This window comes from Microcaecilia unicolor, chromosome 6 (genome assembly GCF_901765095.1).
Source record: "Microcaecilia unicolor chromosome 6, aMicUni1.1, whole genome shotgun sequence".
NCBI classification, from domain to species: Eukaryota; Metazoa; Chordata; class Amphibia; order Gymnophiona; family Siphonopidae; genus Microcaecilia; species Microcaecilia unicolor.
The window spans coordinates 70,710,715-70,733,288 of record NC_044036.1 but is presented as its reverse complement, the minus strand read 5'-3'; the positions used below and the strand labels follow the sequence as shown (position 1 = coordinate 70,733,288).

General features: G+C 46.5%; 1 protein-coding gene across 1 annotated transcript in view; it reads left to right on the top strand.

The window, feature by feature from the left end:
• The window catches only part of LOC115472448, a 61,924-nt gene extending 44,647 nt beyond the window's left edge, over positions 1 to 17,277 (top strand). The window contains exons 5-7 of the mRNA XM_030206736.1: positions 5,224 to 5,260; positions 16,803 to 17,059; positions 17,189 to 17,277. Coding sequence (XP_030062596.1) covers positions 5,224 to 5,260; positions 16,803 to 17,059; positions 17,189 to 17,277 — 383 coding nt within the window. The remainder of the gene's footprint in view (positions 1 to 5,223; positions 5,261 to 16,802; positions 17,060 to 17,188) is intronic.
• The last annotated feature ends 5,297 nt before the right edge of the window (positions 17,278 to 22,574 follow it).

Genomic DNA, 22,574 nt, shown 5'->3' with positions numbered 1-22,574 from the left:
TGCTGTGATGGAGCTGGGTATGACATTTGAGGCTGGCATACAGGCTGGGAAAAAATGTTTTTAAAGTTCTTTTTTTTTTTTTGGTGGGAGGTGCAGAAGATCAACCTCGAATTCACCTCCAAACCATCTCCTCCTCTTCACCCTTTAACCCACTCCCTCAACCAACCAACCCAGGCCTCCTTCTCCTCTTTTCCTGATATCACCGAAGAGGAAACCGCCTATTTTCTCTTGGACACTAGGGAGACAAGATTGTCCGCACACTTCTCCAGGAGGTAGGCTTGAACATTCCTCATATCGAGCAGGGCTCATATGAACTCCAATTGTTGAACAGGATGGAGATGGGGCTTGGGGTAATTTATAACAAAACCCTAGTAGCTCCAGCACCCAAATAGTCATCTGCAGGGACTCTCGAGCACCATCCTCCGAGGTGCTCTTCACCAGCCAATCGGCGAGATAAAGGAACACATGAACTCCCAGTCTGCATAGCAACACTATGCAGCTTATTTTCGAAAGAGAAAGAAGCCCATATTTCGACCCAAATCGGGAGATGGGCGCCTTTCTCTCAGGGACAGTTGCAATGGAGAGAGAGAGGTTGAGAATATGACAGATGGGAGGGTTACAGTAGGAGAGATGGTGTTGAGTAGGTTGGTGGGGATGGGGTCAGAGGAACAAGAGGTGCATTTCGAGGAGGAGAGAAGATGGGTGGTTTCCTCTTCGGTGATATCAGGAAAAGAGGAGAAGGAGGCCTGGGTTGGTTGGTTGAGGGAGTGGGTTAAAGGGTGAAGAGGAGGAGATGGTTTGGAGGTGAATTCGAGGTTGATCTTCTGCACCTTGTCGCGGAAGTAATCAGCCAATGATTGAGGCGAGAGTGAGGGGGGGGGGTGGGAGCGGAGGGCACTTTGAGGAGGGAGTTAAGGGTGGCGAAGAGACGACGAGGGTTAGAGCTGAGGGAATTAGTCAAATGGGTATAATAGTCCTGTTTGGCGAGGAATAGGGAGGACTGGAAGGAGGATAGCATGAATTTGTAATGAATGAAGTCAGTGTGGGTGCGAGATTTCCTCCAGAGGCGTTCAGCCAATCGGGCGCAGGAGAAGAGGTATCGGGTGCAAGGGGTCAGCCAGGGCTGGGGATTAGTACGCCTTGTGGGACGGGAGATGGATGGTGCAAGGGTGTCCAGTGCAGAGGAGAGAGTGGCATTGTTAGTGGAGACAGCTTTGTCAACAGATTTGGAGGACATGATGGAAGGGAGGAGATCAGAGATACTAGAGGATAAGGTGGGAGGGTCGACAGCCTGGAGATTCCTGGAAGTAGTGGTTAGTGTTGGACGGGACTGAGGGGGAGAGTGATGAAGTGTGAAGGTGATCAGGTGATGGTCAGAGAGAGGAAGAGCTGAGGCGCAGAAATTGGAGGGTGAGCAGGTAGAGGAGAGGACGAGGTCAAGACAGTGGCCAGATTGGTGAGTAGGGGTGGTGGAGCTCAGTTGGAGGTTGAAGGAGGAGGTTAGAGTGAGGAACTGAGAAGCGTAAGAGTCGGATAGGTCATAAGTGTGTAAGTTAAAGTCTCCAAGAATGAGGGATGGGGGTGAGGGCTCAAGAAATATGGAGAGCCAGGCATCAAACTCGGTAAGGAAGGAAGAGAGGGACTTATCAGGGGGGCGGTAAATGACTGCAACTTTGAGTGGCAGCGGGTAGAATAGACGGAAGGAGTGAACTTCAAAGGATGAGAAGCAGTGAGACTGCGGTAGAAGGAGAGGTTGAAAACTGCAGGAGGGCGAAAGTAGTAACTTGACGCTGCCACCGCGGCCAACTGGGCGGGGAGAATGGGAGAAGAGAGAACCTCCATGGCAGAGGGCCGCGACTGAGGCAGAGTCGTCGGGGGTGAGTCAGGTTTCAGTTAGGGCGAGCAGTTAAAGGGAACGGGAGATGAAGAAATCATGGGTGAAGGAAAGTTTATGTCGGAAAATGGCCGGTGATCACTTTCGAAAATAAGCCTGATAGTGTAGTCATTGCAAGTAGTATACCATGCCATACTTTGTATTGTTGTTCGAATATTTTTACTGCTGTAATTGCCTATTGCTCATGTTTGATCTATTCTTACTGTACACCGCCTTGAGTGAATTCCTTCAAAAAGGAGGTAAATAAACCTAATAAATATATAATAATGTTATGAAGGAAGGGAATGTCTTTATTCATCCCACAACTGGAAAGAAATGTGTTTTGAGATCTATTACAACCTGTGAATCAGCAGGGGTGGTACACTTAATTAAATGCCCCTGTGACTTACTGTATATCGGACAGACCACGAGAAGTTTAAAAACTAGATCGATGGAGCACCGTTCGTGTCTCAAACATTTGAAGTGGGAGGCTCCGCTAGTAACTCATTGTGAAACCCAACGCCATCAGTTTGACAATCTAGTATACACAGTATTGGAGCAAATAAGACCGTCCGAAAGGAGAGGAGATATGGGTCATGCGTTGTGGCAATTAGAACAGAAGTGGATATTTTTCTTCAACTCAACCGAACCAGACGGTTTGAATGTTTAGGTCAAGTGGTCTGCATTCTTCTAAAGATTTCTGGTAGGAGACACATTTTTTCTTCGAATGATATTGGTTCCACTGATTGCGTGATGACAGAGCTAGCGAAGGCTGATTGGCTGGCTTGAATAAGAATGGAAGGAGCGTAATCTTCCTTAAAATGGCGTTGGTGTTTCTCTGATAGTTACCTGCTTGGTTTTTTGATGCAGCACATGAGACACACGATTAATTTCTCAGATGTAATACAAAAAAGAAAACCCCTGATGCAGCAGAAGCGAAATGGGGACTCCCTGTTGGGCCGATCAGCTGGTGATATTGAGGACAGAAGAACACTGAAGCGATTGGACTATGAGCTAAGTTGTTTATGGCTGGATCACCTTGGCTGAGATAAGTAACCATTGAATTGATAGAGATTGCATGAATTCAACTGAAAAGAACTGATTTAAAATTATATTCTGTGATCTGGTTAGACATATACACGCTTGTCATCCTAGCAATAAAGGTGAGAGAGATGTTCTACATCCACTTTAGACGCACTGAGTGGAGGTTTTTTTTAAGCCAGATGATGGTACACCAGGCTCATACCTTATAGTCCGAAGTATCGGGCTGGCTGTGTGGTGTTACTGAGGCTTTTTTTCTCCACCATTTAATGCATAGTGTGAGGCTTAAGAGTGACAGCGGTAATAAGCAGTTTTCGAGTTACACAGTGGGTGTGAAGCTGTGGTTGGAGTTTCATTAAATTTTAACTGCCAGACCCTCGACCATTCTTTTAACATTCGGAGATCCCTTCTCATCATTTCTACTCCCTCCAGGGTATTCACTCTATTGGCTATTTTCGTGTCATCTGTAAAAAGGCACACCTTGCCTTCCAACCCTTCAGCAATATCTCCCACAAATATATTAAACAGAATTGGCCCTAGCACCGACCCCTGAGGAACTCCAGAGAAGCCTACTATTTCACCATTAGGGAACCAAAATTTTAATTACATTTTTTTCAGGGTAGGTTTTGAAGATGAATGCCCATCATTCTAAAGTGGTGACAGGAAATTAAGGGGCCCTTTTACCAAATGGCTTTAAAAGATGGCCCGCAGTGGCATCTGTGCGAGGAATTTCCATGCTGAGGCCACCTTTTCCTGCCGTCAGTAAAAGAGGCTTTTTCCACAGGAGGCAATACATGCCCGTGTGGTAATTAAAAGATTGCCATGTTGCCATTAACTGCTGGAGCCCTTACCACCTCCTATTTATGAGATTGTGAGGGCTCTGGCTATAACCCAGCGATATACATGTGCTGCCTGATTACCGCCAGGCACACACCCCAGTGCTAGAAAATCAAAGTGTATTTTTGTAAAGCCTCCCCCTTTTGCCTCTAAAAGGGGAGCTAAACACTTCAGAAGAGAATTAAAGCCCTTCTGGCAAAGGAAAAACACTCCAGAGTTTAGTTTTTTTCTTTTATAATAATGCTTAAATTTATTAGAGTAAATAAGTGATTACAAAAAAATTATTTTATCTCAGTATTACAGAAAATATTTGTATCTGTCTATATTTCAGCATAAGGAAAATAAAATCTCTCTCTGTTCTTTCTGTGTATTTCCCTGGAAGCATAACAAATCTGATAAGCACATCTTGTGGCAGTCAGATTTGTTAAGCTTCCAGGGAAATACACAGAAAGAACAGAGAGAGAGATTTTATTTTCCTTATGCTGAAATATAGACTGATACAAATATTTTCTGTAATACTGAGATAAAATATTTTTTTTGTAATCACTTATTTACTGAAGCTTAATTTTGTCCAGTCACTTAATGCCTTATGTTTTCTCTCTTATCTGGTATTCTTCAACTCTGACCTCTAAGGTCACCTTCACATAATTTTGCTTCTTTGGTATTTTTCCCAGTTATCCATCATTTGCCCTTTGTAACCCCAAATCTCCCTGAATATGTAACACTCAAATGTATCTTTCACTGAAAGTGCTTCTCTGTATTATATCCAGTGCTTGTTTGAAACAAACAGAGGTTTGGTAAAGTTTATGGCTCATTACTTAGGCCAAGCAAGCCTGTGAGCTTGCCCCTGAAAAGGCCAAGAAGACACAGGCTAGCTGTAGATCATAGATAAGAGCATAAGTTATATATACAAAGCTGGCTGATCTCTGCAAAACCAGACAGCTTTATACTAAACATTTTCTAGTGCTGGAAATGACACGCAAAAAAGTCAGAATTAATACCGGGCTCCTGAGCGAGCCCAGTGGTAGGGCCGAATCACAGTGTGCCAAGTTGGCACAATCCCTGCCATTCTTCGATAAAAGGGCCCCTTAACTTCTTGTGCTGTTTAAATATAAGTAAGATGAGAGTAGATTATTTAAATGAGGGACTACTAATTAAATTTATATTTTTTTCTGATTTGACGTAATCTCTTATTTTGGTTTTCTTTACAGATAAGACACAATAGCAAAATGTGCACCACTTTTTAAAGAAAAGCAGTCAAAAATAATTCATATGTTAGAATATCACATATACCAGTACAGCTTTAGTTTTCACCATACTGTACCTAAATCAAATGTAGAGATTGGATTTAAAATGGCCATAAACTTTGTTTCATCATTCTCTTCACTATGATAGAAATCATAATTGGATTAGAGATTTTCAGCAAATTGTTTCAGTGACTTCAAATAATAAAATATTGTCTAAAATTTCAGAACAAGAAGAAACTGGAAATTCAAAATTTAGGAAAACGTAAGTGTTTTATATAGTTATCAAACTTTAGAAATGTATTATAATTAAATGAGTACATTATTTTTATTTATATATTTATTTGGATTTGCTCACACCTTTTTCAGGCGTAGGTCAAGCGCAAGGTGAGTTACATTCAGGTATTATGGGTATTTCTCTGTCCCTGGAGGATTCACAGTTCAAGTTTGTACCTGAAGTAATGAAGCAGCACTGGGATTTGAACCGGGCACCTCTGAATGTCAAGACTGGTGCTGTACTAGGCTTACAGAGGCACAGGGTAAATATTTTTCTCCAAGGACAAGCAGGCTGAGTTGTTCTCACAACTGGGACGGTGATCCGTGCTGGCCCGGGAACCGGCATAAAACAGAGCAATAAAAAGAAAAAAATTGCCAGAGCCTTCTGTTGTGCGTGCAGCGGCGCACAGCGCATGCACAGACTGACTTCCCACCCGCCGTGCGAGCCACAGGGTTTTTCTGTAGCTCCTCTCTGTGCCTCGGAAAGAGCCTTCCACAGCGCTTAATCGCTCATTTTTCCTGTTGTACCCAGTTCCTTGGGCCCGACCATAGCCCAGCTCGTTGTACTCTTTGTCTTCATATGAAGAGAAGGACACAACTTGTTTGAGAATCCCAGAGAGAAAAACCTTTTGGGGCTCGGTCTGGTCCTTCTGCGTCAGCATCAACATCGGAACCGAGGTCGACGTCATCAACACCAAGGAACGCACCGACGTCGGGAATGGAGGTAGGCATGGCTGCTGAGAGGCCACAAAATGCTGGGAGCATTGAGGCATCGAGTGGGTCACCACCTTTCTCAAGGCTTCCTGCTGTGTAGGCCCCTCTAGACCGCGCATTGTTGGATTCGACGTCCTCGTCGGCACCAAGGAGCCTCGGTGATGTGCATCGAGTGAAAACTAAGAAGCACCGTCACCGTTCCCCCTCGACACACGGTGCCGGGAGCTCTAGAAGTGTTGGCGCTGGGAGGACCGCTTTCCCTCCATACAGGAGGTGCCGATGCGCCGTCCTCCCAGCAGTCTGGTTCCTGCTCCCGAGCCTCATCTGATTCTGCCACCGACTGCTTCACTTGACCCGCAGCCTTCTCCGATGGTGGCTCTTGACGAGCGTATCCGGGCCTTACTTTCAGACCTCCTAGAAGGGTTGCTGCACCAGTCTGCATTGGCGTTGGGGGTGCTTGCGCCTTCTGTTGCAGCGGCATCTGGCCCTCCACCTGTGGTGAGGTCTCTGAGCTTGGTACCGCTTGCAATTCTGGTATCAACTGCCACCCAGGTTGATTCTCCATCGATGCTGGTAGAGGAAGCTTCACCAAGCCCCTCGACACCGCCATCGGGGACGTAGGTCTTCAGCGTCGAGGCAAGTATAGTCTTGGAGATCACTGAGGGAAGTGCTATCTGATACTGAGGAGGAACGCTCGTGGGAGTCAGAGGAAGATCCCAGATACTTCTCCTCCAATGAGTCCTTTGGGATACCCTCTGAACCATCTCCTCCACCTGAGAGGAGACTGTCTGCCCCTGAGAGCCTCTCCTTTGCCTCTTTTGTGTGAGAAATAGCTGAGGCCATTCCATTTCCCTTAGACATGGAGGATGAGCCTAGGGCTAAGATGCTCGAGTTCTGGACTACACCTCTCCACTTAAAGAGGCAGTGACAGCTCCTTTGAGTAAGGTACTCGGGGGAGTCCTTATGCAAAACTGGGCATTCCCTCTGTCTGGTACTGTGATCCCCAAGAAGACTGATTCCCAGTATCAGATCCACGGTGAACTGGGGTTAATGAGGTCTCAGTTACCCCATAACTCCATGGTAGTAGACTCCGCTCTCAAAAGAGCCAAGAGTTCTAGGGACCATGCTTTAGCGCCTCCAGGCAGGGAGACTAGAACCTTGGACACTTTTGGGAGAAAGACATATCAGGCCGTTATGCTCACTGCCCATATTCAGTCTTACCAGCTCTTTATGAGCATCCACTTGCGGAACTTGGTGAGACAGCTGCCCAGTTTGGAAGATGCCCTCTCACCAGAGCAGGCAGAACCTTTTTGCCAGGTGGTCAGGCAGCAGAAGGTGTGTTGTAAATTTCTGGCCAGGGGCGCTTACGACACTTTTGATGTAGCATTCAGGATCTCTGCTCAAGGTATAGTGATGCACAGACTTCTCAAGGCTGCGGGTCTCTGTCCTAGACCATTCGGTCCAACAGAGAATTGCAGATGTTCCTTGCCAGGGGGATAATCTTTTTGGAGAGGATCTGTTGGATCAGATCAAGAAGCACACGGATGCTATGGCTTCTCTCTCCCACTGAGCAACTTCTGCTATTACCTCCTCTTCTGGGAGGTTTTTTGGCGGGTCTTGGGGTGCTCCCTATTCCTATTCAAGACGTAGGTACACTCCAGCGTCTCGCCAACCTGTTCAGGCTCAGCCCCAGCGCGATCATTCTCGTTGAACGTACGCCAAAGGCTCCTGCTGCTCCCTAGCAAAAGGAAGGGACAGGCTTTTGACTGACTCCACAAAAGCAAAGCCACAATCAAAGTGTCCATTCCAGACGACTTGCCAGTTGGAGGGAGGTTAATGTTTTTCACCAAAGGTGTCCTCTCATAACCTCAGACCGGTGGGTTCTTCAAATAGTCCGGTTAAGATACACCCTCAATCTGGAATCTAAACCTCCAAATTGCCCACCGGGAGTTCATTCATACAGCTCCCAGCATGAGCAGGCATTTGCAGAGGAACCCTCTGCCCTTCTAAAGGCCCATGCAGTTGAACCCGTTCCACCAGGGGAAGAAGGGCTGGGATTTTTTCCAGGTACTTCATTGTGCAAAAGAAATCAGGGGGGATGACCATTCCAAATTCCTCAGCTGCAGAAAGTGCTGACGACGGATGCATCTCTCCTGGGGTGGGGAGCTAATGTAGATGGGCATCACACTCAGGGAGCCTGGTCCACCCAGGAAACGGATCTTCAGATCAACCTCCTGGAGCTTCGGGCAATCTGGAATGCTCTAAAGGCCTTCAGAGATCGGCTGTCCAACAAAATTATCTTAATTCAAACAGTCAATCAGATTGCAATGTCCTATGTCAACAAGCAGGGGGGCACCGGATCTCGCCCTCTGTTTCAGGAAGCCGTCCAGCTGTGGCTTTGGGTGCGCCATCAAGGCATGTTTCTTCAAGCCACTTATCTGGCGGGTGTAAACAACAGTCTAGCTGACAGGCTGAACAGGGTAATGCAACCTCACGAGTGGTCGCTGAATATGGGTGTTGCCCCCAAGATCTTCTGAGCGTGGGTGACCCCCTCGGTGGATCATTTTGCCACTCAAATCAATCACAAGGTCTCTCAGTTCTGTTCCAGGCTTTAGGCCCTTTGCAGACTAGTGTCAGGTGCCTTTCTCCTGCATTGGGAAACAGGCCTTCTGTATGTGTATCCTCTCGTACCTCTGATAGGAAAGACTTTGCTGAAACTCAAGGAAGACCGTGGGACCATGATCCTGATTATGCCTTCCTGGCTGCGTCAGATTTGGTTCCCTCTACTTCTGGAATTGTCCTCTGAAGAACCGTGGAGATTGGAGTGTTTTCTGACCCTCATCACTCAGAACTAGGGATAGTTTCTACATCCCAACCTCCAGTCTCTGGCTCTCACAGCCTGGATGTTGAGAGCCTGGAATTCGCTTCCTTGGGTCTTTCAGAGGGAGTTTCCCGGGTCTTGCTGGCTTCCAGGAAAGATTCCACTAAGAGGTGTTACTCTTTCAAATGGAGGAGGTTTGCCGTCTGATGTGACAACAAGTCCATAGCCGAGCCGCTTGTAGTCTGTGTCTTCGCATGAAGAAACGGACTCAAGCGTCTCAAGAAGCCCAATGAGAGAAGCTTTTTGGGGCTCGGTCCGGTCCTTCAACATCGGCGTCGGGAGTGAAGGTAATGGCTGCGGAATGACCAACTCGTGCTGGGAGCAGTGAGGCATCGAGTGGGTCTCCACCTGTCTCGAGGCCTCCTGTTATCCAGGCCCCCCCCCCGGCCCCGAGGAGACTTGAGGATTCCATGTCTTCCTCATCGGTACCGAGGAGTCTCGATGACAGGCGTCGAGTGAAGGCGAAGAAGCACTGTCATCGTTCTCCTTCAACACACAGTGCCAGGAGCTCTGGGGTGTAGAGGGATTCGGCACCCGAGAAGCGTCAGCGCCGAGAGGATCGCTGTCTCTCTAGTCAGGAGGTACGTCGGTCTAGCAGCCCGGTACCTGCTCCTGAGCCTCGACAGATTCTGTCACCGGCTCCTTTACCGACCCCGCAGCCTTGTCTGACAGCAGCTCTCTACGAGCGCATCAGGGTCCTGCTTCCAGAGCTTCTAGAAAGGTTGCTGCACCAGTCTGCTTTGATGTCGGGGGTGCTTGCGCCTTCCGTACCATCTGCTGCAGCGGTATCTGGCCCTTTGCCTGTGGTAAGTTCCCCCGACCTCAGTGCTGCTTGTGGCATTGGTGTCGGCTGCCACCCAGGTCAACTCCCCTTCGACATCGGTGGAGGAAGCTTCACCAGAGTCCAGTCGGGCATCGACTTCTCGGCACCGCCATCGAGGACGTCGTTCCTCGTCGTCGAGGCAGGCTCAGTTTTGGACTGCTGTAAGAGATGTCTTGTCCGATATTGAAGATGAGCGTTCGTGGGAGGAAGAGGAGGATCCCAGGTACTCTTCTACTGATGAGACCTATGGGATTCCTTCTGAATCTTCCCCTCCACCACAAAGGAGACTTTCTTCACCGGAGAGTCTATCCTTTACCTCCTTTATCCAGAAAATGGCTGCAGCTATTCCCTTCCCTATGGAGGTTAAGGATGAGCCCAGGGCCGAGATGCTCGAGGTCCTGGAGTATCCTTCGCCTAGAGAGGCTGCAACGGCTCCTTTGCATAATGTACTGAAGGAAATCCTTTTGCGAAACTGGTCGTTCCCTCTGTCTAATCCCGTGATCCCAAAAAGGACTGAATCCCAGTATCGGATCCACGGGGAGTCTGGATTGATGAAGTCTCAGTTACCTCACAATTCCATGGTGGTGGACTCCGCTCTCAAAAGAGCCAAGAGTACTAGGGACTATGCCTCGGCGCCTCCAGACAGAGAATCTAGAACCTTAGACTCTTTTGGGAGGAAGGCGTATCAGGCCGCTATGCTCGCTGCCAAAATCCAAACATACCAGCTCTTCACGAGCATCTACTTGCGGATCTCGGTGAGACAATTGTCTAGCTTAGTTGATGCACTTCCTCCGGAGGAAGCCGAGCCTTTTCGCCAGGTAGTCAGGCAGTAGAAGGTGTGTCGAAAATTCCTGGCCAGGGGTACATTCGACACTTCTGATATAGCATCCAGGATCGCTGCCCAAGGTATAGTGATGCACAGACTCTCATGGCTGCGTGTCTCTGACCTGGATCATTCGGTCCAGCAGCAGATGGCGGATGTTCCTTGCCGGGGGGATAACCTTTTGGTGAGAAAGTAGAGGATCTAGTTGACCAGCTCAAGAAGCACAATTATGCTATGGATTCTCTCTCCCGCCGGGCGTCTTCTGCTACTACCTCCTCATCAAGAAGGTTTTTTAGAGGGAAGAGGAGTGCTCCCTATTCCTATGCTAGGCGTAGGTACACTCCTGCTTCTTGGCAGCATGTTCCGGCTCAATCCCAGCGCACTCGTTTTCATCAACAGCTTGCACTTAAGGCCTCTGCAGCTCCCCAGCAAAAGCAAGGGACGGGCTTTTGACTGGCTCCAGTTCAGCATAGCCTTAGTAAAAGTGTCCGTGACAGACGACTTCCCGGTTGGGGGGAGGTTGGTATTTTTTCACCAAAGGTGGTCTCTCATAACCTCCAAATTGTCCACCGGGAGCTCATTCTTACAGTTCCCAGCACAAACAGGTACTTGTAGAGGAACTCTCCACCCTTCTGATGGCCCAAGTAGTCAAACTCATTCCACCAGGGGAAGAAGGACTGGGATTCTATTCCAGGTACTTCCTTGTGCAAAAGAAAACAGGGGTATGCATCCCTTCGTAGACCTAAGGGCCCTGAACAAATTTCTTATCCGAGAAAAGCTCAGGATAGTTTCCCTAGGCACCCTTCTTCACATGATTCAGGAAAACAATTGGCTATGCTCTCTGGACTTAACACATCTAGGTACTTCCAGCTCACAGGAAGTATCTTCGATTTCGGCTGGGAACACAGCACTTTCAGTACCGTGTACTGCCTTTTGGCCTGGTGTCTGCGCCCAGAGTGTTTACCAAATGCCTAGCTGTAGTCGCAGCGTCGCTACGCAGACTGGGAGTGCATGTGCTTCCTTATCTCAACGATTGGCTGGTGAAGAGCACCTTGAAGGAGGGTGCTCTGGAGTCCATGCGAATGACTATTCGGGTGCTACAGCTACTTAAATTATCCCAAGTCCCATCTCACCCCAGTCCAAACAATGGAATTCATTGGAGCCCTGTTGAACACTCAGACAGCTCGAGCTTATCTTCCCCAGGTAAGGGCGGACAATGTTCTGTCCCTGGTGTCCATTGTTCGAGCGTCTCACCAGGTCACTGCTCGGCAGATGTTGAGACTTCTGGGGCACATGGTCTCCACAGTGCATGTCACCCCCATGGCACGTCTACATAGGAGATCAGCTCAATGGACCCTAGCTTCCCAGTGGTTTCAAGCTGCGGAGGATCTAGAGGATGTCATCCAACTGTCCACCGGCTTTCGGAATTCTCTCCACTGGTGGACGATTTGATCCAATTTGACCATGGGACGACCATTCCAAGTTCCTCAACCACGAAAATTGTTGATGACGGATGCATCTCTCCTGGGGTGGGGAGCTCATGTAGATGGGCTCCACACAGGGAGCCTGGTCCTTTCAGGAAAGAAGTCTGTAGATCAACCTCCTGGAATTAAGAGCCATCTGGAACTCTCTAAAGGCTTTCAGAGATTGGCTGTTCAACCAAATCATTTTAATTCAGACAGACAATCGGGTTGCCATGTATTACACCAACAAGCAGGGGGGTACCGGATCTCGCCCTCTGTGTCAGGAAGCCATCCAGATTTGGCTTTGGGCTCGCCGTCACGGCATGTTTCTCCAAGCCACTTATCTGGCAGGTGTAAACAACAGTCTTGCCGACAGGTTGAGCAGGATAATGCAACCTCACAAGTGGTCACTGAACATGGGCATAGTCCACGAGATCTTCCGAGCATGGGGCACACTTCGGTGGATCTTTTTGCCACTCAGATCAATCACAAAGTCCCTCAGTTCTGTTCCAGTCTTCAGGCCCACGACAGACTAGCGTCAGATGCCTTTCTCCTACATTGGGGACAGACCTTCTGTATGCGTATCCTCCCATACCTCTAGCAGGGAAGACTTTGCTGAAACTCAAGCTAGATTGCGGAACCATGATCTTGATTGCACCCTTCTGGCCGCATCAGATTTGGTTCCCTCTTCTTCTGGAGTTGTCCTCCGAAGAACCGTGGAGATTGGACTGTTTTCCAACCTTCATCACTCAGAACGAGGAGTTGCTTCTACATCCCAACCTCCAGTCTCTGGCTCTCACCGCCTGGATGTTGAGAGCTTAGAATTTGCCTCCTTTGGTCTTTCACAGGGTATCTCCCGAGTCTTGCTTGTTTCCAGAAAAGATTCTACTAAGAGGTGTTACTCTTTCAAATGGAGGAGGTTTGCCGTCTGGTGTGACAGTAAGGCCCTAGATCCTCTTTTTTTTGTCCTACACAGATCCTGCTTGAATACCTTCTACACTTATCAGAGTTTGGTCTCAAGACCAACTCCGTAAGAGTTCACCTTAGTGCAATTAGTGCTTATCACCGTTTAGAGGGTATGCCTATCTTTGGACAGTCTTTAGTTCGCTTCATGAGAGGTTTGCTGTTGTCAAAGCCCACTTTCAAACCTCCACCAGTGTCATGGGATCTCAACGTCATTCTCACCCAGCTGATGAAAGCTCCTTTTGAGCCACTGAATTCCTGCCATCTGAAGTACTTCACCTGGAAGGTCGTTTTCTTGGTGGCTGTTACATCATCTCATAGAGTCCGTGAGCTTCAGGCCTTGGTAGTGCATGCACCTTATATCAAGTTCCATCACAACAGAGTAGTCCTCGGCAAGCGCCCTAAGTTCCTGCCAAAGGTTGTGTCGAAGTTCCATCTAAACCAGTCAATTGACTTGCCAACTTTCTTTCCCCGTCCTCATACCCGCTCTGGCAAAAGCAGATTGTACACCTTGGACTGCAAGAGAACATTGGCCTTATACGTGGAGCGGACAAAGCCCTTTAGACAGTCTGCCAAGTTTGTTTCTTTTGATCCCAACAGGAGGGGAGTCGCCATCGGAAAACGCACAATCTCCAGTTGACTAGCAGATTGCATTTCCTTCACTTATGCCTAAGCTGGGCTGTCTTTAGAGGGCCATGTCACGGCTCATAGTGTTAGAGCCATGGCTGCATTAGTGGCTCACTTGAAGTCAGCCTCCATTGAGGAGATTTGCAAGGCTGCAACATGGTCATCAGTCCACACATTCACATCTCACTACTGCCTTCAGTAGGATACCCGACGCGACAGTTGTTTTGGGCAATTGGTGCTGCAGAATCTGTTCGGGGTTTAGAATCCAACTCCACCCCTCTAGACCCATTTTTGTTCTGTTGCAGGTTGCACTCTGTTAGTTGTTTATGGTTTCAGGTCTGTCTATGTTATGTCCTCGCTGTTGCGAGGCCCAACTGACCAATGTTCATTGTTTTGAGTGAGCCTTGTTGCTAGCGTACCCCACATGTGAGAACAAGCAACCTGCTTGTCCTCGGAGAAAGCGAAGATACATACCTGTAGCAGGTATTTTCTGAGGACAGCAGGCTGATTGTTCTCACAAATCCGCCCACCTCCCCTTTGGAGTTGTTATTGTTTCTTTTTATGCTTTTGATTTAACTGAAGAACTCGTTCACGCGACGGGCGGAAAATCGGTCCGCGTATGCGCGGTGTCTGCTGCACGCGCACCAGAAGACTCTGGCAAGACTTTTTTTTATATTTTGCTTGCAAAATGCCGGTTCCCCGGGCGACACAGACGTCGACCCACATGTGTGAACAATCAGCCTGCTGTACTCGGAGAATACCTGCTACAAGTATGTATCTTCGCTTTACTGACAATAGCTCCGGAAGCTCATTTTTTAGTTCTGTCAGTACTCTGAGATGAATACCATCCGGTCCGGGAGATTTGGTTCAGTTTTTGTAGAACTTCCCCATTACATCCTCCAGGTTTACAGAGAATTCATTAAGTTTCTCCGACTCGTCAGGTTCGAATACCATTTCTGGCACCGGTATCCCACCTCGGTGAAGGCCGAAGCAAACAATTAATTTAATCTCTTCGCAATGTCTTTGTCTTCCCTGATCGCCCCTTTTACTCCTCGGTTATCTAGCGGTCCAACCGATTCTTTTGCCGGCTTCCTGTTTTTAATTTACGTTAAAAAAAATTCTGTTTTTGCCTCCAACGCAATCTTTTTTTCGAAGTCCCTCTTAGCCTTCTTTATCAGCGCTTTCCATTTGACTTGACATTCCTTATGCTGTTTCTTATTATTTTCAGTCGGTTCCTTCTTCCATTTTCTGAAGGATTTTCTTTTAGCTCTAATAGCTTCCTTCACCTCACTTTTTAACCACGCTGGCTGTCGATTGGTCTTCCGTCCTCCTTTTTAAATACACGGAATATATTTGGCCTGTGCTTCCAGAATGGTGTTTTTGAACAGCATCCATGCGTGATGTAAAATTTTGACCCTCGCAGTCGCTCCTCTAAGTTTTTTTTCACCGTTCTTCTCATTTTATCATAGTCTCCTTTTTTAAAGTTAAACACTAATGTATTTGATTTCCTATGTATACTTACTTCAAAGCTAATATCAAATCCGATCATATTATGATCACTGTTATCAAGCGGCCCCAGCACCATTACCTCCCACATGAGATCATGCACTCCAGTAAGGACTAAGTCTAGAATTTTTCCTTCTCTCGTCGGCTCCTGTACCAGCTGCTCCATAAAGCTGCCCTTGATTTCATCAAGGAATTTTACCTCCCTAGCGTGCCCCGATGTTACATTTACCCAGTCAATATCGGGGTAATTGAAATCGCCCATTATTATTGTGTTGCCCAGTTTGTTTGCGTCCCTAATTTCCTTTAACATTTCTACATCCATCTGTTCATCCTGGCCAGGCGGACGGTAATAGTACTAGTAGTAGCTTGGGGAACTCACTTCTGTTCCCACTGCAGCTCCTTGTGACTCTGGGCAAGTCACTTAACCCTCCACTTAACCTGAATATATGTAAACTGCTTTGAATGTAGTTGGAAAAAAAACCCTCAGAAAGGCGGTATGTCAAGTCCCATTTCCCTTTCCTCCTCAAAGAGGGGTTCCTACCACTCACAGAGGATTAGGGACACTCATTGTTCTCAACAACCTCACAGACTAAGCCCTACAGACAGTCCATCCAGTTTTTTGATTCTTTTGATCCCAACAGGATGGGGGTCGCCATCGGGAAATGCACCATTTCCAGTTGTCTGGCAGATTGTGTTTCCTTCATTTATGCCCAGGCTGTGCTGACTCTTGAGGGTCATCTTAAATCTAATAATGTCAGAGCCATGGCGGCATCGGTAGCCCACTTTTGGTCAGCCTCCATAGATGAAATTTGCAAGTCTGCAATGTGGTGTTCAGTCCACACTCTCATATCTCACTACTGCCTTGAGCAGGATACCCAACGTGATAGTCTGTTTGGACAGATAGTTCTGCTGAATTTGTTAGGGTTCTACAATCCAACTCCATCCCCCTAAGCCTGTTTTGTTCTGTTCCAGGCTGCACTCTCATACAGTTGTATATAGTTTCAGGTTAATCAGTATTTTGCCCTCATTATTTTTGGTGAGCCTAGTAACTATGAATTCCCATATTGGAGAATATTGCCTGCTTGTCCTTGGAGAAAGTGAAGATACTTACCTGTAGCGGGTATTCTCCAAGTACAGCAGTCCATTTATTCTCAATTCCCTCCCTCCTTCCCTTGAAGTTGATTTCATGCTATGCTATTGTAGTGCTGGTCCCATGCTCTTGTTGCGGGTGGGATGGCACTCGCAGATGCGCAGTGGACATACTGTACATGGTCTTAAAGCTATATTAGCTTTATTTAAGCTCCACTTCGGGTGATGTGGATGACATCACCCACAAGTGAGAATGACTGGCCTGCAGTTTTGGAGAATAGCTGCTACAAGTAAGTATCTTCGCTATACTGGTTGTGACTGCAAATTTGGGGGAATCCTTGACAATGGGCAGCATGAGGGGATCATGGTAGCAAAGATGTAAGTGCCATGCTTGAGGAAGGAGAATCGAGCATGTCAGTTAAATGTGTCAGCTAGTGTACAGCCTGTAGAAGTTGTGGCGTAGCACCACAGCTACCTTTTATTACCTGTTCTAAAATACTAGCAGAACTTGAGACATCCCAGCCTGGATGTCTCAATTCCACGTTGTTCATCCTTTCTGAAATGTCACTTATAGTTTATAAATAAATATTGTTGAACATGTTGTGGCAGCTCTTTATTGGTTGGTTTTGTTTTTTTTTGCAGCTTGTTTAAAATGCCTAAGCATCTATCTGAACATGTAGAATATCATGCCAGTTCCAGTGAGATAGTGTTAGACACTATTAGCACCACCAGCATACAGAATATGGGAGTAAAATTATTGAAGAACAGCCCTTGTAAGGAGATGACTCGGTATTCAAGTTTTAATCAGCTTAATGTTCAGAATTTTGACTCTGGAGACAAGAACACAATTCAAAATGCGCCCTTGTTTCCTGCAGCTTCTTTGTCAATCAGCGTACCTGGTAATTATAACTCTAACCTTCTCTTTGTTATTTTTAATATAGATATAAAATCTTTCCATACTGTATGTAATAGTTTATATAATAAAGATTCACTCTTAATAGATCACTTCCTCTAATTTTCTTCAGCAGCATCAGAAGAGGCTTTTGGGCTTTTAAGACCTGTTACAGAAATCCGTATCCTATTTCTAAAGATTTTAGTAGAAGTAAAAAGTGTTTGATTCTAACATACATCTCAGTGCTTCACGTGAAGGGACATTTTTAATATGACATCTAAGTCTGATTTAGAGTGTTTTGCTGAAAACATCTAAAAATCAAGTGGTGAATATATAGCGATTTTCAAACCAGAAAAATGTCTCTCTTTTTGTTTCGAAAATCGCTATTTTCTAGACATTTCGTGCTCAGTTCATCTATCTTTTGGTACCATTTTTGAAAAATAAAGTCATAGGGAAAACCGCACAAAATTAAGCTATTGGGACGTCTGGAGGCCAGGATTCTTAGTAGACTGGCCACACAGACATCCCAGCAGAGCATTGGACACTGCAGTGGAACATAAAAGGTCTCAGGTACATCTCCATAGGAGCCAACTTTTCAAAATGATTGGGGGTGCTTAATTTTTTTTTTTTTTACAGGTGGTGCATTTCCCCCCTTTCTCCTCCCCCGCCCCCTCTCCGATTTCCAGGCCCCCTCCCTCTCCTCCAAGTTCCAGGCCCTCCCCTCCCTCTCCTTCGAGTGCCAGGCCCCCCCTCCTCCGAGTGCCAGTCCCAACCCCAGCCCGACCTCTTCTTCCACAACAATCCTCCGTCCTGCCGCCCAGAATTTAAAACTCATTTTACCTCGGGTCCCAGCAGCAGTGAAAAGTGAGCAGGCTCGGCGCTTCAGCCTTCCCTTCTCGGGCCAGATCTGAGAGAGAAGGGAAGGCTGAAGCGCCAAGCCTGCTCGCCTGTCACTGCTGCCGGGACCCGAGGTAAGATGAATTTTAAATTCTGGGCGGCAGGAAGATGAGAACAGAGGACTGTTGTGGGAGAAGAGGGCGAGCAGGTTGGGCTGGCTGGGAACTTCGGCGGGTTAAAATATTGTGGGTGCTCGAGCACCCACGGAGTCCCTATGTGTAGGTACAGTAGGTATTTTATGGTTTTTGGAGGGCTCACACTTTCCACCACAAGTGTACCAGTTAGAGTGGGATATGGACCTTGGTCCCTTCTCTACAGTCCACTGCACTGACCACTAGGCTACTCAAGGGACCTGCTTGCTGCTCTAAGAAGAATTTCTATTAATCTGCTGCTGTGATTGAGCCTGGTATGTACTGTCACTTTCACCTTTTAGGGGTATGGTAGGGAGTCAGTGACCACTGGGGGATTAAGGGGGGGGGTTCATGCCTCCATCCCTCCAATGGTCATCTAGATTGGACACTATTTTAGTACTTACTCATTATTGAAGCAGGTCTAGACAAAAATGTCCCATTTTGGTTTGTTCTGGATGTTTTGTCCATGTTCCATTATTACAGAAAAATGTCCAAATTGTAAGCCCGCCCTAGTCTTGCCCAAAACACACCTCCAACATGCCCCCCTTGAGATTTAGATGAACTGCAGAGAAAAACATTCCAAATATGAGTTTTGAAAATCATAATTTGGGTGTTTTTCTGAGAATAACAGCCATCTGCCAATTTATGCCGTGTTTTGGATGTTGTTCTGTTTCAAAAATGAGCCTCTTAGTTTCTGTTCACAAATGCAGTACACTGTCAATTATCTGACCTAAATGGGACTGACCAATTTTTGGATAAGTGAAAAGTTGGATAATATGGTAAACAATGGCAAGCCCTCAAACAATGCATAAACAAAGGCATAAAGTTCCTGATGTTCAAAAATTCTTTATTAACTACACTATAGCACATTCTATAGCATGTTTGGTGTGCTAGAACATAAGAATAGCCATACTGTGTCATACCAATGGTCTATCTAGCCCAGTATTCTGTTTTTAACAGTGGCCAATCCAGGTCATACGTACCTGGCAGAAACCCAAATAGTAGCAATATTCCATGCTAACAATCCCTGGGCAATCAGTGGCTTCCCCGTGTCTGACTCAATAGCACACTATGATAGCACACTATGGACTTTTCTTCCAGGAACTTGCCCAAACCTTTTTTAAACCCAAATACGCTAGCTGCTGTTACTACAGAACATTGCCTTCTATCCCATGAGTCTTTAATTTTCTCAGAGGTCTCTCATTAGAAGCTTTGTCAAAAGCTTTCTGAAAATCTAGATACACTACATCAACCAGCTCATATTTATCCACGCCTTCAAAAACTGAAGCAAATTGGTGAGGCAAGACTTCTCTTTTCTGAAACCATGCTGACTCTGTCCCATTAAACAATGTTTATTTATGTGTTCCTTAATTTTATTCTTTATAATAGTTTCCACTATTTTACCTGGCTGTGATGTCAGGCTTACCAGTCTGTAATTTACCGGATCACCTCGAAACTCTTTTTAAAAATTGGTGTCAAATTGGCCACCCGCCAGTCTTCAGGTACTATGGATGACTTTAACAGCGGTTTACAGATTACTATCAGCACATCAGCATTTTCATGTTTGAGTTCTTTCAGTACCCTTAGATACATGACATCTGGGCCAGGTGTTAGGTTTTCAAGGCAGAAACTAGGTTTGTGAGCCCTTGGGCCACTGCCGTGGAGCAGCAGTGGCAGGCAAAACCACCCCACACCAGAGACAAGGCAGAACTCTGACAGAAACAGCTAGACTTCACCTGCACTTGACTGCCATTCCTCAGGAGTTGAGCCCCTGGGTGCAGGCGGCCAGCAGGACTTACCAGACAGGGCAGGAACTGGATACCCACTAGGCTGAACAGGGACTGAGGGTCAGAGAGAAAGGGAATATACATGGGCAGCAAAGCAGGAAACTGGGCTAGGACTCACAGACAGACAATCCTACACATGGCAGGAAATGGACAAGCTAGAGGACAGGAACTAAAAGCTGCCAAGCAGCCACTGAAAAACACTGACAGACAAGAGTCAGGACTGAAAGCTGCAGAGCAGCCACTAAGCAAGAACACAGACAAACAGAAACTAGACAAGGAATACAGACCAGAAATAACTAGGGAAATAAGCAATAAACCTAAGCTAACCTACACACAGACTAACTAGAACCAGACAAGAAACTCAAACAAGAAACCAGACTAGGCAGAAGTGCAACAAAGCGCTAACAAACCAGGGACCTTAGACGATGCAAAGGCAAACACAGAAGTTTCCAGGTGATTAATAAAGCCCATCAGCTGCTGAAGTTCAGCTGCAGGAATCACAAGGTAGCTACGGGTGCTGTTCAGGCACAAACAAGAGAAGCAACCCGGAAGATCCGGACTGGGCTGAAGTCTGGAACGGGTGACAGTTCATAGCAGCCACCGGTTCAGGCCACCAGAGGGTGAGGTGAGCACAGACAATGAAACAGTCACCACCGTGACACCAGGTGATTTACTGCTCTAATTTGTCAGTTTGGCTCAGTACATCTTCCAGGTTCACCGTAAAATAAGACTAATACTATAAAAACACAATCATAAAGAGTACTGTGTAGTAACAATGCAACTGGTAAACATAAATTATAAAAGTATTTTGTATAGTTTTGTGGTTAATATTTGTTTTCCCATTTTACTTCTTTTCCTTGCTTTAAGGTCACGCCAGCATTTTAATAACTTTAGATCAGTAGCTGTCATTTCCTGTTGTTGTTTCATATTGCAACCTCAATTGCCCTAATGCCTTCACTATGATTGACTTTTAAAATTGTATGTTCAGCCTCACTTGAGGTGTCCTCATCGGCATCATCTCCATTTGCATTCCCATTCACCATAGCAATCACATAATTGTCTGTTAGCTCTTCTGCCTGTATCCATTCTTGTATTGCATCCTCACAAGGATTCTCACAGCCCAGTATTTCCTGTAACAAAGGAAGGAGATCTTCCTAGTCTGCTCCGTGTTCAGTGTCATGTCTTTGTTCATTTCCTTTCTCAGGAATTAACTTTCTCCATGATTTTGCTAGGGTTGGAGTTTGATTTTGTCCAATGACTGAGCGATCCAGTAGATAACATCTTTGATGTTCACTTTCTTTAAAACTTCAATCATTCCTTTCCCTTCATCCAGTGCACAAACAAACATTGTAAAAAGCTTACGGTAATGTTTTTTTCTTTTATGCCCTGGTCCATTGGCTGATAGAATGATGTGACATTGGGAGGGAGAAAATGTTCATCCTCGTCAGGATGAGATGATGCATTATCCAAGAGAAGGATGCTTTCCTAGGCAGATTTATCATTTTCAAGAAGTTTTGTACTAATGGAACAAATTCCTTGAAAAACCAGTTACAGAAAATGTTTTTGTCCATCCATGCATTCATCTAATTCCTATAGGACACTGGAAGAGCAGCAGGACCTAGGATTTTTTGACTTTCCAGTGAAAGTCAGTAGCAATTTATATTTACCAGTTGCATTGCTATAGGCTAGAATAGTCACACTTTGTTTACCCCATTTATAACAAGGCATCACTACTCTTTGGAGCAGGATACCCGACATGACAGTCGGTTCAGCGAGGCAGTTCTGCAGAATTTGTTCACTGTCTAGAATCCAACTCTACCCTCCTAGGCCCTCTTTGGTTCTGTTCCAGGCTGCACCTACACCTAGTATGTATATAGTTTCAGGTTGATTGAAGCTTTAGTCTCAACGTTTTGAGTCTCTATTATCCTAGCTTTCATGTTTTTGGTGAGCCTGATAGGGTTTCCCATATGTATATTTCATGTGAATATTGATTAATATAATAATTTGCTCTTGCAACGTTCTAATGTCTGTGGCTGCGTTCGTAACCATCTCCTGACTTCAGTCTCCCACAGTAGAAGCCTGCTTGCCTGACGTCAGGAGATGCTACAATTCGAAGCCAGGAGGCGGGAACTGTGCGACCAAACAAAAAAAAAACAAACAGGGCTGAGTCGAAGCCATGAGGTGGGAAGCGCGAGACAAAAAAAAAAAAACAAACAACTGGGGTGAGACCTTGATCTACAGCAAACTTCTGCCAAACTGTGACAGAAACTTACCACGTTAGCCGCTACAGCACTTGACATTCAACCACCGCTCACCACTGATAGCCTGTTTACGGAAGGGCGGGAACACATGAACAGCTGATCGTGAACCGAAAGCGAACGCATTCTATAGCCGCACACACAGACATCCCCTTCACTCTTGCTGGAGCAGCAGCAGGTAAACAGTTTGAACAACAGCCAGCACTAACGAAGGGGAGAGCCTGCAGCACACGTCCTGATTGCAGACTGAGGCCACAGAGATGGTCAGTGGGTGCATGGGATAAGATGGGGGGGAGGGGGGGGAGGGGGTCCAGGGATGACAGGGGGCCCTGAGACCAGAGGGGTGGGGGTCCTGAAACTAGAGAGGTGGGGAGAGGAGGTCCAGAGACCAGAGAGGTGGGGGTGGAAGGGGGTCCTGAAACCATAAAAGGAGGGGGGAGAAGGGGGTC